We start from the raw sequence: 13,969 nt of genomic DNA, 5'->3' as shown, positions 1-13,969 counted from the left end.
TCATTAAATAAATAATGAATAATAAAATTGTATTAAACCAGTAATAAGCATATTTCACTAGTAAGTCAAATAAATGTTACTATGAACTGAACAGAACATCAAGCCTCTGAAAACTTCCACAACTTTATCTAAAATATGAGCACACGTGGAATTTCAAACTTTGAAACTCTTGTGTGTTTGACTCCTTGAAATTCAGAAATCCATCACAGTGATGATAATGCTTCATTATTATTTATCATTTCTCTACCGTTTCTCTAATAAGCTCTGGGAGTCACATCACTCAGGGGGACAAGCTGACTTCACCCTAACTTTCCTCTCTGGGTTTTAAAAGGTTTGAAATCTGAAAAATATATAAAAAGATCTAACTTAGCGAAAGTGAATCATCATAAGAGGTACCTTTGGTTAAAGCAAGACACGGGGGTGAAAATCCTGCGATTAAATGAAAACGTCGCTGTAAACATCACCAAATAAGAGCTGCTCTTACAGTTTACATTACTGTGTGTACATACATTTGAATCCTTCGTATGTATGTGATCAGAAGTGGAAGAGAGAGACAGATCTTCTATTTGAGTGAACAAAAAATTAAATATAAAATAAACTATCCCAGCTTTCTTGTTAATCTGACGTTGGATGAGAAGTCCTGGCTCAGTGTCCGCGCTAATCCATCCCAAAGGTGTTCTATCAGGGTCAGGACTCTGTGCAGGCCAGTCAAGTTCTTCTACACCAAACACACTCGTCCATGTCTTTATGGACCTGCTTTGTGCACTGGTGTGCAGTCATGTTGAAACAGGAAGGGACCATCCCTAAACATTGTCCAGAATGTCTTGGTGTGCTGAAAAATAAGAGTTCCTTTCACTGGAACTAAGGGGCCAAGCCCGAACTCCTGAACAACAATCCCACGCCACCTTTGAAACTTTACACTTTGCGCAATGCAGTCAGACAACTACCATTGGTTTTGGGTGTTGCCAGGACAAACTCGCCCATTGGTTTGCCAGACAGAAGCCTGATTCCTCACCCCAGAGAACACATCTTCACTGCTCCAGAGACCAGTGGCAGCGTACTTTACACCACTACATCTGACACTTGTGCTTGGTGGCGGCTTGGGAGTAGCAGTTTAGCCATGGAAACACATTTCTGTCAAAAGTGGGAAACATGGCAGAATTAGATGCTTTTTTTTTTGCTGTGTGAGTAAACTGGTTAAACAGGAGGAATGATCTCCTGGAGTGCGACTTGCACCTGTCTGACACTGAATGAGCACTACTACACCTCCAGCTTCTCTTACTCACACTGCTTGTAGTTTGTAACACAGAGGTCCATGTCCTGCACAGGGTGGAGGAAAACTTCAACAAGCCTCTCTATCCTGCTGTGTAGCTCTACTATCACCTTTTGTATTGTAACACAGCCAGTCTTCTTTATATTAGCTGTTTGATGAAACCAGGCTTTCTGCTTTAGTGTCTGTGTGGCTTTTAATGCATGATTTGACTCTCTTGTGCACAAAATGAAGACAAATGGCGATAGACTGTGGGAGTGGTCCTACAATCCTCCAATCAAATTGTTTTTTTGTTTGTTGTTTAAGTGAAATTGCAAGTGAATATTAATCAACAGCCCACAGAGAGGTAACAGTTTCTAATTTTTCATTTTTTATCTGTAATTGTGTATCTGCAGCTGCAACTTGAAACCAATAAAACATGCATTTTTTGTGAAGAGTCTGTGGAAATGTGGAACTTGAAGCCTCAACATAACCTGCTTTATTATTTTACTATGCATCACTAGGATCTTCCAGCCAGGTTAAAAAACACAGACACCTACCTAAAAAGATAAAAAAGAAAAGTGCTGTCCAATAAGCTTGCTTTGTGGTACACCCCTCACCTCAGACATCTTTTTTCACATTCCTCTTGGAATGGCTGAATACCACATTCAGCCATGCAGCAAGTTTTAAATCCATCTGCTCTGAGACCTCCATCAAAATACGAGAAACAGAGAAATTAGGTTCAGTGCAAGAGGTTATTTTATTATTATTATTTTTAACCGTTGACACAATCAGCAGAGAATCAAGGCATGACATGAAGACATGAAGAGGACGGGGTCAGATCTTGTTGAATGCTGCTACGTCGACACTCTGGACCTAAAATAAAGCAAAAAAATGCAAGTGTACCAGGATTATTCACGACAGCGAGTAACTGCATGAGATACTGTTCCTGATGTCACCCTGAAGAAAAAAAAATGACTCAAACTGTTCTTGTACAACTGCTCGTGTTATGGAGTCTTTCAGCTTCACTTTGTCCCTTTCTGCCTCAAGGTGGCAGCAGTGTGCTGACTGTGGCAGATAATGTGATGATTCTGACACACTGCTCTTATTTTCCTAGGTGAGCCATCCTCACTGAACCTAATCTGTTCACTCCAGCTTCTCTGATGCTTTTAATCTATTTTAATTTCTATGTTTGAGTATGTTTACCTACATTTTAATGATAAAAAAATGCATATATGTAATTAAAATTAGCATTAAAAGAGTAAGGAGGAGTAGAGGGGAAACGGTGGCTTTGTCTATTAGCCGTTTTACTATTGCAAGTTAATGCGATTTGGATTTCAGCAGCAGATGGCTGTCCCTCCATGAGCCTGGTTCTTTAGGTCTTTCCAACAGTTTGAGTGTTCTCCCTTCCTACTGTCACTAGAGCATCATTTGATTTTGGGGTTTTAGTGGGGTGATTGCTATTGTGATTATTAAATTCTGGATGCCCAGTTAGTCTGTTATTGTATTGAACAAGACTTACATAATCCTCAAACTTGGTGATTTCCTCCTCTAACATGTCTGTTCCCACTTTGTCGTCCTCCACCACACACGCAATCTGGAGCTTTTTGATGCCGTATCCAACAGGAACCAGTTTGGACGTCCCCCATAACAGACCGTCGGCCTGTACTGAGCGCACACACTCCTCAAGCTTCGCCATGTCTGTTTCATCATCCCACTAAAAGAAGCAGAAAAAACAGACAGTGAGCTTTTTTTTCTTTTTTAAATAATTGACCTATGACCGGGCTCAGACAGAGCAGACTTACAGGTTTGACATCCAATAAGATGGAGGACTTGGCGATGATGGCAGGCTTCTTGGCCTTTTTCTCTGCATACTCTTTCAATCTCTGTTCTTTGAGTTTGTCTGCCTCTTCATCTTCATCACTACCAAACAGATCAATATCATCGTCGTCATCCTCCTCCTCCTCCTCTTTAGCTGGGGTGCTGGTCTTCTGCTGGACAGCGGTGCCCTGAAGAAAATTAAAAGAGTAGAAACATCTCTGGATTCTAAAAGGTGAAAGCTGGTTGAATGTTTAAAAACTCACGTTTGTATAAGGGACTGGAGGAGCAGAAGCTGGGCTGACGGCTGCAGGAGACTTCTCCAAAACTGCAACCCGACATTCCAGTTTGGAAAGTGCTGCCCTCAAGTTCTCCACCACTAAAGAGACATGAGATACAAGAGTGCGTTTAGCATGAATGAGGAACATGTGAATATGAATAAAGAAGTGATGCATATTCTAGCAGATCAAACACTGTGAGAGTTAAGACAACAGCACTGAATAATCCTTTAACTTTACAACCAATCAAATGTAAATCAGTAGTTAATCCTGTTCATTCACTTGTCTCTGTTTTACAAAAGGTCTCCAGCTCTGTAGGTCTGCTAGACTGGTGCCTGCATTTGCAGTTAGAGAGCTTGTTGATTAGGGAAAAAAAAGTGTGATGACACCATTTTCATGTATTTTTAAAAAAAAATCCTGTCAAAGTCATTTGATCATTATTAGCTGCAGTTCTAATAATACTTAACTTCAGCTGAGGGCACCAAAATAGCTCTGCTGTAAGTAAAGAAGGAAAATGCATTAACACCTGATCAAAGCTGAAAACAAACCCACCTTTGTGTAAGCTCTGGTTCTCCAGCTCCAGGCTCTTGATGCGGGAAACGAGTTCTCCGTGATCAGCCGAGCTGCTGCTGATGCTGCTGCCTGTGCTCTGAACCGCAAAGACAGAAACGGAGAGGGATCAATACAGTTTAATGAGAACATCTGATGGAGGATGTGGAATATTAGTCGTTTCATCAAACAGAACACCCATGTGTGAGAAAACAGCAGGTTGCAGTCTCAACAGCCAGGCTCTAGAGCCAGAAAGTGACAGCACAAGTATGCAGCAGTTTACAGACCCCAGTAGAAATATGCAGGTGACTGTGTCTGAATTGGAAACTGCACAGAAAAGGCATCTGTAAGCTGAGGTATTCAGATCAGTAAAGTGTGGTTTTCAACAAAGTCCACTGACAGAGGTGCTTCCAGTGACACACAAGCTTTGGTGGCACTTACAAGCTGAGAATGTTGGCTTATGGGAGGCTGAGCAGACCCTCTGTTACACAGTGTAGTCTTCAGCTTGGGGCCAGATTTCAGGGAAGAAAGGAAATGAGGAGAAGGGAAGGAGCAGGATTTATTGAAGTTCATGCCAAAAGGAGAGCAATGAGGAGCACAGAACAGAAAGCAACTGGAGCAACCACAGGAAATAAACAGAGCTCGGAGGTCACAGAAGAGATAAAAGACTACAACCACATTTTTACACTAAACCACATTTACACTTTAGAGCTTTCAGATCAACAGAGAGCTTCAACTCAAACAAAATCTCCCTTATCAGTTAGTTTAATCCATCTCCGTCAAGGAAATGAAAGCTAGGAAAAGTCAGAGAAAAGGAGGGCAACTGGTCCTATGTGTATTAGACTGTCACCATAAAATGATAGCACTATAGCTATGTTATTTCTAAATTAAAACTAGTTTTTGAGCTATGCCGATGTCAGACTGCACTATTATTTCTTTTTAAAAAGATGATGATCACAGTGCCTGATAGTAGTCTGAACTGGGCATTATGTGAATATGTAAGCTAAGATTAGACAGCTTACATTTTGGAATAACTTGAAATTATTTCCAAGACAATTTCAATTTGTCATCTCCATTTACTTAAAAGAGAAAGACACTACCCCCAAAACTAAAAGGCTGGATGCTCTGATCTAAATGGTCGGGATTGGTGAAATTATATTAGTATGCATACATGTACTTGGATAATTTAAGCACTTTTAATACCACATCAATGTTATCCATCAAATGGAAATACAGCGTGTTCGATGATACTTACCCCTGCTAGAGACTTTTGGATGTTCTCCCGGGCCCGGGCAATGTCCTGAAGAATGGTGTTGGCGCCAGCATCCTTCAAGAAAACGAACAGCTGTCAGTGTCAATTCATCTCTGACTTTATGACGCAAGGACAGACTCCACAATTAGAACATTTCATTCCAAAATATTAGATTGATTTACACCCCCCAAAAACAAACAAACAAAAAGGAAAAAAAACAAAAACAAAAAACTGCATCTATACAGCTCTGGTCAAACCAGACCTCTAGCAGATTTGTGCTGCAGGTGCCTTTTGTATCATTTTAATTAGTCAACTAATTATTCTGGCTCAAAACACATGGTTGTGTCCAAAATCCCAAAATTAAGGCTTCAGAATCCAAAACCAGCAGAAGATGTTACATTGGCGATCTACTTAGATGTTTACATTTTAATGTGGCCTGCGACCAAGGCCGTAATTTATTTAAATTACAATGTAATTATATTTACATACAAATATTTAAGGTTGGTACACTAGAATAAGGAGCTAACAAGTCAGGTTTTTACAGGAAACAAAGATAATTATACTAAATAATTTTAAGTACAGCGCAAGTAAAAAATAAATAAATAAATAAAATAATTCAATAATAAATAAATAATCAACATAATGAATATTCAATAATGATGTACAAAAATAATAATGTAAAAAGGCAAGATTAATCCACTTCATAATACCAAAATGCCCTGAAAAGTACAAAATACTAATGATATAAGATGGCGAAAAATTGTTTGTTTTCCCCCTAAACTACCAGGAAATTGTGTAGTACTTAAAGTTACTTAGAGTACAATTATTTTCTGTTTCCAGTAAAAATGTCCTGTATCTACCTTTAAGTATTTGTATGTAAATATACTTACATTACAATCTCAAATAAGATACGCTGAAATTCGTCCTTAGACAGAAGGTATATTCTAACGTATTACTTTATTTATTTTTAATTACAATAAAATATAACTTCAAATTCAGCCTGTGGAATAATACAGTTTTGATCAAATACAGAACAGAACAAACAAAATCTATGCACTGTTAGAATCTAATCTCTACGCAAAGACACTTAAGATGTAAATAATCCACATTAATATGGTACAATGGTTTCAGATTAGATGTGATGATTAAAAGCTTAAAGCACAAGATTTAACTTGTAAGGCAGCGTGGTTACCTTTGTAGGTTGTGGTGAGCCATTCATGTGCTCGTAGAAGCGCCTCTCTGCTTCGTCATAGCGTGGTTTGTCAAACCAGATCTTTTCCTTGGCCAAAAAATCCACTGCACTCATTTTTCTACAAAGTAGAAAGCAGGGAAGGAAAAGACAGGGATGTATGAACAGGACACAGAAGGTCAGGGAAAAAGGAAATGAAGCCTAAATTATTACTAATTCTTATACTAAAAATCACTCAGCATACAGAGATTTCACCAATACAAAATCTGACTTTTTATTCTGTAAGAGACTAATTTTAATTTAGTTTTAAACAGCTATTCTCCACCAACAGCCACCCCAATCCAACTATACAAATGCATAACAAAAAAAAGAGGATGGTAAAACACAACAATGGGTCAGATAGTCAAAACACAAAGCATAAGGAAAAGATTGAACACAGATGAATGACAAAGAATGGCTTAAAGGAAAGAAAAATCAAATTCATGTGGGAAAAGAATGGAGGTGATATGATGGTCAAAAAACCCAAAAAACAAAAGATGAACTGAAACATCTGGAGCAGTTCCCTTCTCCCGGTTTGATCATACTTGTCCCTCAGTGGGGCGGCCGAGGCAACTGATGAGGCTTCTGCTTCTGGCCTGCGCTCCTTCTTCACAGCTTTATTCCCACTGCAACCATGGAAATGGCTCTCAGCAGCATCATACCGCCACTTGTCCAGCCACACCCGCTCACTGTTCGGATGGAGGAAATAGCGAACTCCTGCAGCTGCTACTTCTTCCTTCTCCGGGAGCTCAGCCGGCTCCTCTTCCTCTTGTATCGGGTGCAGAGCATGGAAGACCTCAGCTTTCCCCTGTGGGACCACACGTGTTTCCTCTGCTACAGTTTCTTCGTTTTCCTCCTCCTCTTCCTCTTCTACAAGGCTTTGAGGGTGGTCACTACATCTGGAAGTAGCAGTGCAGCTGGACCGTTTGGTGGAATTGTTACCATACAGGTTTTGGTAAAAGGCTGCCTCAGCACGGTCATAAAGTGGTTTGTCCAGCCACACGTCTCTGAGCAGCTCCACTGGGATGCGGGGCAGTCCGTTAACTGATTGCCGTACGGTTGGTGTGATGGCTGCTTGGATGACAGGGGTTGCAGGAGTTGGGGCTAGAGACTGATATCCTTCATCAGGTGTTCTGGATGCAGTGGAGCGACTGGATGGAGCTTGAAGGTCCAGAGAGTTTGGAACTGATGGCTGCATCGACCCCTCAACAAAGCGGCGTTCTGCTTGGTCAAATGTCGTCTTGTTTACCCACACTGTTTGTACAACATGGTGGCAGGCCACTTGGTCACCATGGTTGCATGATGGGCCAGCAGAAGGTGGAGCTGCAGTGGATGAAGAGTTCAATTGTTTCCCAGAGGATGGAGGTGATCGGTTCGACTGGGTGGTCCCATTAGAAGAGCTTGCCAGCCAGCACTGGTAGAGGCTCTCTGCTCTCTCGTAGACGCTCCGTTCAAACCACACATTCGCGCACTCAGACTGCAGACCAATCAACCCAGAGAGGTGATCAGACGGCTGACTGCTTTGTTTGTTTTTCTCCTCGCTCTTGTGCTTGTCGACTTTTTCTTCTGGGCGGCTCTCAGGATTAGACAAACGTTTTCTGCGGCGACGGCTTTTGCCACTACGCTTTCCTTCTCCGTTTATGCTGCCGCTCTCCGGAGACGACGACGCGGTCTCTCCATTTCTCTGGCCTGGCTCGGCCTTCTTTCTACAACCCAGCATGGTCTTTGTGGACTGATCCACCTGATAGTGGCTGGGAGGCTGACCATGCTCTGACTGATCATCTACAGAGCTCTGGGTGTTCTTCTTAGACATCTTTGCGCCGTTGCGGAGACAAAGGAAAGAGAATAACAGGCACAGGCTTTTGGGTTAGTGAGAGAGAGGCACGGAGGTTTAAAGACACAAAGGGGTCGATCTATTTTACACAGTGCTGCTGATGAATTATTGAACTTTTGCTTTGTTACAGAGATGCACATTTATGGCAATACACTACAAAACAAATTCTACAAATCGGTAGCAGAGAAAAACATGCAGCATGCAAGCAGATGGTGTAGACTGAAGTTAGGTGACTGGACAAAGTCTGTCACCTTGAGAATTCAGCACTGCACTTTTCACACTTTCGCCACAGCAGAGAAAGGAGCAGGACAGTATTTGGAGACAAGTCCATCATTTCAAAATGCTAATGATCAAAGCAATTACGAGACGGTTTTAGCCAACTTGCTATGGAATACACATTTTTCCTTAGCATCTGGCGGTTGCCAGGACTGACTGGTCTGTAGGTTTGTGTGACTCAGACGTTAGTGCTCATAGTGGCCAAACCTCAATAAATGATGCTCTTGGTTGCTATGTCATCACCTGTTGGTTTAGTGAAGTCCTGTTATGGAGTCTCGAGCTAAGTTTTTCACCATATTTTCAGACTGTGAAACAGAATGCTTACTGGCTTGTCAATCACAATGGATAAGCTTCACTTCTGACAAGATACATCGTAGCCTCTACATATGCTCAATCCAGAAGTCTAAATTAAGCTTGGCCCCAATAAAGCAAGTTAATCCACAAAGACTTTAAATAATTGTGAGAATTTCTATGTAAAAAAAAACCCCCAATCCTTTCCATGTGGTTATGATTATAAACTATTAATTCACAGAATTAGTAGATATGAGATACTGTTCATACAGAGGTGCCTTACCCCATTAATACACAGGCAATGCATGCCTGTCTGACTGATGTTGAGAAACAATAATTTTAACATATCGCCCAGTTCTAACTAGAGATGGCACGATACCACTTTTTTATGTCCGATACGATATCATAAATTTGGATATCTGCCGATACCGATATGATTCCGATATAGTGTGTTTTTTAATAGATAAAACTGTTTTTTTAATATCTTGCTGCATTTTGCATAAATTCATACTGAAGTTTAAATAAACAACAACACTAAAGCTATTCTGTTATACCTGTATGTAAAAAATACACTGCACCCAAAAGATTTCATAGTTCAGCAACACTGATCAATCTAATAAACTTAAACCTACACCATCCTCCCTATTCTAGTATTTTAAAGAATACTTAGCAGAAATATTAAGCAACCTAACTAATAGGGTTGCAAACTCCCAGCAAAAAAAAAAAAAAAAAAAAAGGGAACCACCCCCCACCCTCCACCTCATGATGCTTAATCGACGTAATCAACTTTAATTTCATGCAGTGTGAAAAAAAATGCACAGAAATAAATTATTTTTCAAGAACAATTACATAGATTCAACATCTTTCTTCAACAGAATTGCAGACTGCACAGCCTTCCCAAAGGAAAAAGTACTATAGCTTACTAGGGCATATTAGACTTAATAGTTACTATATACAGTAATGGACTTCTATATATTTTATATAAGATTAAAACTTTGGGTGTAAGATTCAGATAATTATTTATTAAAATCTAGACATTTTAAATGAGAATAAGAAAGAAAAGTGTCTTTGTGCCCCCTTTTCCCTGTTCATGCCCTATCCGCCCCCCTGGCTAAACTTTGCTAGATCCGCCCCTGCACAGTTAGCAGCACTCAGCTACTTAGAAAAAGATCCTGGTGTACAAAGTAATATTAAATAAATTCTAACAACAGTTTATCAAGCTTAAACGTGCTGCTGTTATTCAGGCGCTGGTTTCCTCTTTCTGGTGAGAAGTGGGCCAAAAACAAACGAGAGAGATGGACTCGCGACAGAAAAGCTGATCAGCTGATCATTAAGCAGTTTCATGATTGAAGTAGCAGCAGGAGAGGGAGGGAGAGAGAAGAGGCAGTCGCACCATATATCGGTTGTTAAGCTTAACGTGGGAATGCTTTACAAACATTCAGAGATGAAGTTACACAGTTGTTTTACTTCTCTCTGGGATCACTTCCTCGGAGATGAAATGCTGGTTTGGTAGCGAGGCTCCAAATACACACAGCCGCTCTATCACGTGAGCACACTGCTCCGACGTGCTACGGTTATGAGCCGAGTTACGCCGTGTCGCAAGTTTCGTGAGGTGCTTTTTTGATATTTAATGGATCGGATTACATTTTTTTATTTCTCTCCGATATCCGATCCAGTAATTTACGTCAGTATCGGACCGATACGTAATATCGGATCGATCCATCTCTAGTCCTAACCCAGATCAATCGAATCTAATTTTTTATGAGTTTTCTAGAATCTGATTTATCAATCATGTCTTTCACGGAGGACACTGTATTATCAGAGCTAGTAAGATATCCAGCATATGCCATAGCTTTTATATTATTAGCACCATTTATGACTAAATATTTATGCAAAGGATACACATTAAACTGACCTTATAATGCACTCCTTTGTTTACAGCTTCCATTATGTACTTTACAAACCTTAAACAGCTTTGCAACACTGAACATACACAATGACATGATAGCAATCACAGGAAGAAAAGGGGTCATTGAGTAAAAGAAAAACATTAGTGGACCAATGCAATGCATGCGCATGCAAAATAAATAAATAAAATTAAAATAATAATACAGTAGGTATTACAATTCAGACATGCACTAAATCATGCATCTTTAAGTTTTAGTAATATACTACAATACAGCAAATGCATTCCCTATTGTTCATACAGAGCTTAGTTAAAATGATCCAAACTAATACAAAGCTATAACAACTTTGGGTACTGGTTTGGGAAGTCATTTCCTGCTTGATGTTTATGAGGAGATCTTAGTCAATCTGTTAACTCACCTTCTTCAGTAAAGGTGTTGAGCTCAACCTAGTATCAAAGTCAAATGCTCAACACGTTCTTTTCATCCAGTTAACCGCAAGCCATTGAAAAGAAATTTATCAATCACCACCTTGCAAAATGAATCAGACAATACAAGGGATACAACATTTAAGGAGGGTGGAAACAGTACAAAAGACGGACATAACTACCATGATGTGACCCATTGTTTTCTGCACTCCTGTTTTGAAGCCAAACGTTTCTACCATTTCCATTTTGGTTGCAAGAAACTGGATGTGACTTGAAAGGGTATGTCTGAATGTGAAACTGCTTGGTCATTGGCTCCCGACTTGTGATTGACAAGCCGTTAGCCAATGAACAAGCAGAAAATACCACTGATAAGCCTCCTATTTGACATGTGGTAGGTTTAAGATTTTATTGAGTATGATCTTAAAGGAGTAACTAAGACAAAGAACTAGCAAAGTGTTTACAGAGGTCAAAACAGAAAGGCTTTTTTCCTCATAGACTAAAGGACAGGAACACTCATTGAAGGCATAGTTATAGCCATCTTTAGGCTTTCAGACTAAAAACCGGTTTAAGGCACTTCCACATCGGCTTAACTTTTTCAAACCAGGAAGCTACATCCATCTTTTGTACTGTCTGTGCTCAATGCAAGGTATGTGACAGCGTTACAAGGAATACTCACATGTGAAATTCTGAAGGCAAGATGGGAGAAGACAAGCTATACATTAAAAAATTTATCTAGATCAGATATTCAACATGAAAGTCAACCTTTCCGCAGTCTTTAAATGGCTCCACTTTTAGCCTTGGATGATGCTGAATGGGAAAAATGCTTTCACTGAAATCCAATTTAATCCTAGAACATGAAACAAAACTTGGACCCAACCCCCCTTCAGTTGGGAGCAGTTTATTTTCCTCTACATCATCAAAAGTAGACATTTGCTGTTAAAGCACATCACACCTTTCAATACTCAATCTAATTAACAGATCAAACAAATTAGATACGATGTGGAAAACAGATTTTATCCATCTTCTTAAAGAACTGCTGACTAGGCTCAGCTGCGGTAGGAGGGGAGGTTCATTTATCCGTTTCAATTTCTGTGCATTTTCAGGGAGAGTGTATCCTGTATTGAGGAGCTCCACTAGCAGCCAGTATGGTTGCCTGTCACTGAAGTTAAGAGGATAGCACTGTTGGTGTGTGTGTGTGTGTGTGTGTGTGTGTGTGTGTGTGTGTGTGTGTGTGTGTGTATATATATATATACACACACACAAAACTAAACATACTCTTCTGAAGGCACCCCAAAAATATTTCATACAGTAGGAAACTGCCGTTTTTAATTTAGCTTAGTTTTATTAACAAAAGTTAATACTTAATTTCTTGGGAGCTATTTCGAGCTGCAGCTCTGGTGAGTATTTCTGGCAGCAGGGTGGTGCACTGGGTGCTGGATCAGCTCAAAATAAACTACATGGCAATTTTGGAACATGTCATGGCTTCAAGCAGTTTTTGGAAAAGAAAAAAGAAGAATTCTATGCAATGGTTGATTTAGATATAGATATATTTAGATATAGGCTGACGTATACTTAAGACAGTTTGATTGTCGGTTTTGGCTGGCTCACAACATTCAGTTGATATCCCTGTGACTTTAGAATTTGGAGAAAAATGAAATCACCCCAGACACCCTGTGGCATTATATAGAATATGCTTTGTTCTCCTTTGATGTAGAGTATCCTTGCATGTATATAGTTGGTGCAATTTCATTCACAAATAATTTAATTCATCAGTCCCTCCTTGATAACATTTAAAGAGGGTGGCTGACAAAGAATATATACGTGATTTAGAACAACAAGAATTCACCTCTCCTGCCCTGATCTGTATAGAAGCTCATCAGTGACCATGTTCCAGGATTCAAGGCAGCACTTCCACTTAAAGATACTTGTGTAACGTCATGTAGAAAACCCTGTCATGCCAAATGCTAAACAACAAAAGACAGAGCATCAGGAGCGCTGTCAACTTCCAAAGGTGCGCGCCCTGCTAACCTTTCATCTTCTTTAATTCGGTCCTAGCTAGAATTCTGCAGTAGCCATTTCATTTGCACCGGAATAAGTCTACTTGTTTTAAAACGTGGCCCTAAAGAGCTTCTTTTTAATACTGACAATGCCGTAAAAACCTAACCAGCACAAGCAGCCACTGAAGCCGGTATCCGGCAAGAGTGACTGCCGCTCCGACAGTGTTAGCACTAGCACGCTGCTCATTCAGCTAGCAGCTTGCTAGCCACGGCTAATCCCAGCCAAGCGCCTGCTCTGTTAACCACTGAATATCCATCAGTTTACCCAAAATGTATTTTAAAGATTCCCACCACTAACAACCACACTGAAACCTGGCTGTCGGTCGGCGTTGAGCTTACTTACTATTGTGGGGTTTTTTTGTCTTGTCGGTGTGAGGCCGGGCCAGCGGATAAAACGTGTTTCTCCGGTCGTGAATGACAGCGGGAAGGAGGAAGAAGCGGAGAGGAAGCAAGGAACAGCGGTGATTGTGTGATCTTAGCGGGTGGGGGAGGGAAGGTATGAATCATTAATGTTGCCTCATGCTCTGTGTTGAATGTCATGTCGTTTTGATATATTAAAATTGGAATAAATGTGACACTGGAGTATTTGCATCTCACCAAATTAGGTCACAACTCAGTTTAAAGCTACACCTCATAATTTCCAACCGCTGTCTTAGTATGACAGGCTTTACTGTTTATGATACCTTCACTCAGTTATTATTGTAAGTCTCTAAATTATTTACATCTGCTGTTATAGACAAATCAGTGACAAAAAAAAACAATGTTTCATTCTCTTTGATCTAGATTTCAAATCCTCTGAACTTTT

The 13,969-nt window shown here is 40.2% G+C and overlaps 1 protein-coding gene across 6 annotated transcripts; it reads right to left on the bottom strand.

Annotated features, from left to right (window-relative positions):
- Nucleotides 1–1,985: 1,985 nt before the first annotated feature.
- Nucleotides 1,986–13,776, bottom strand: eef1db (eukaryotic translation elongation factor 1 delta b (guanine nucleotide exchange protein)). Of its 6 annotated transcripts, none has more exons than XM_026148356.1 (12): nucleotides 13,508–13,776; nucleotides 11,784–11,793; nucleotides 11,101–11,158; nucleotides 6,920–8,187; nucleotides 6,339–6,456; nucleotides 5,150–5,221; nucleotides 4,336–4,398; nucleotides 3,898–3,994; nucleotides 3,334–3,446; nucleotides 3,055–3,258; nucleotides 2,772–2,966; nucleotides 1,986–2,125 (listed from the first exon to the last, which is right to left on the bottom strand). In XM_026148356.1, the coding sequence occupies exons 4-12, from the start codon at nucleotides 8,185–8,187 to the stop codon at nucleotides 2,087–2,089; spliced, it is 2,169 nt and encodes a 722-aa protein (XP_026004141.1). In that variant the 5' UTR covers nucleotides 11,101–11,158; nucleotides 11,784–11,793; nucleotides 13,508–13,776; the 3' UTR covers nucleotides 1,986–2,086. The 6 variants fall into 6 exon arrangements, with proteins under 6 accessions (XP_026004141.1, XP_026004143.1, XP_026004145.1 ...); XM_026148358.1 differs by having other exon boundaries at nucleotides 11,101–11,128; nucleotides 13,508–13,666; XM_026148360.1 differs by lacking the exon at nucleotides 6,920–8,187 and having other exon boundaries at nucleotides 13,508–13,725.
- Between the last annotated feature and the right edge of the window lie 193 nt (nucleotides 13,777–13,969).

The sequence above is a fragment of the Astatotilapia calliptera genome, chromosome 17 (genome assembly GCF_900246225.1).
Source record: "Astatotilapia calliptera chromosome 17, fAstCal1.2, whole genome shotgun sequence".
In the NCBI taxonomy this organism is placed as follows: domain Eukaryota; kingdom Metazoa; phylum Chordata; class Actinopteri; order Cichliformes; family Cichlidae; genus Astatotilapia; species Astatotilapia calliptera.
Note: the sequence above shows the minus strand (reverse complement) of the source record. Positions and strands in the feature narration are given on the sequence as shown.

What these genes read in the sequence shown, in the direction of transcription:
- eef1db (XM_026148358.1), bottom strand. An exon ending in GCTCACCACAACCTACAAAG is followed by an intron (nt 5,222 to 6,338) that starts GTAACCACGCTG and finishes GTTTTCTTGAAG; the next exon opens with GATGCTGGCGCCAACACCAT. An exon ending in CTCCAGTCCCTTATACAAAC is followed by an intron (nt 3,259 to 3,333) that starts GTGAGTTTTTAA and finishes AATTTTCTTCAG; the next exon opens with GGCACCGCTGTCCAGCAGAA.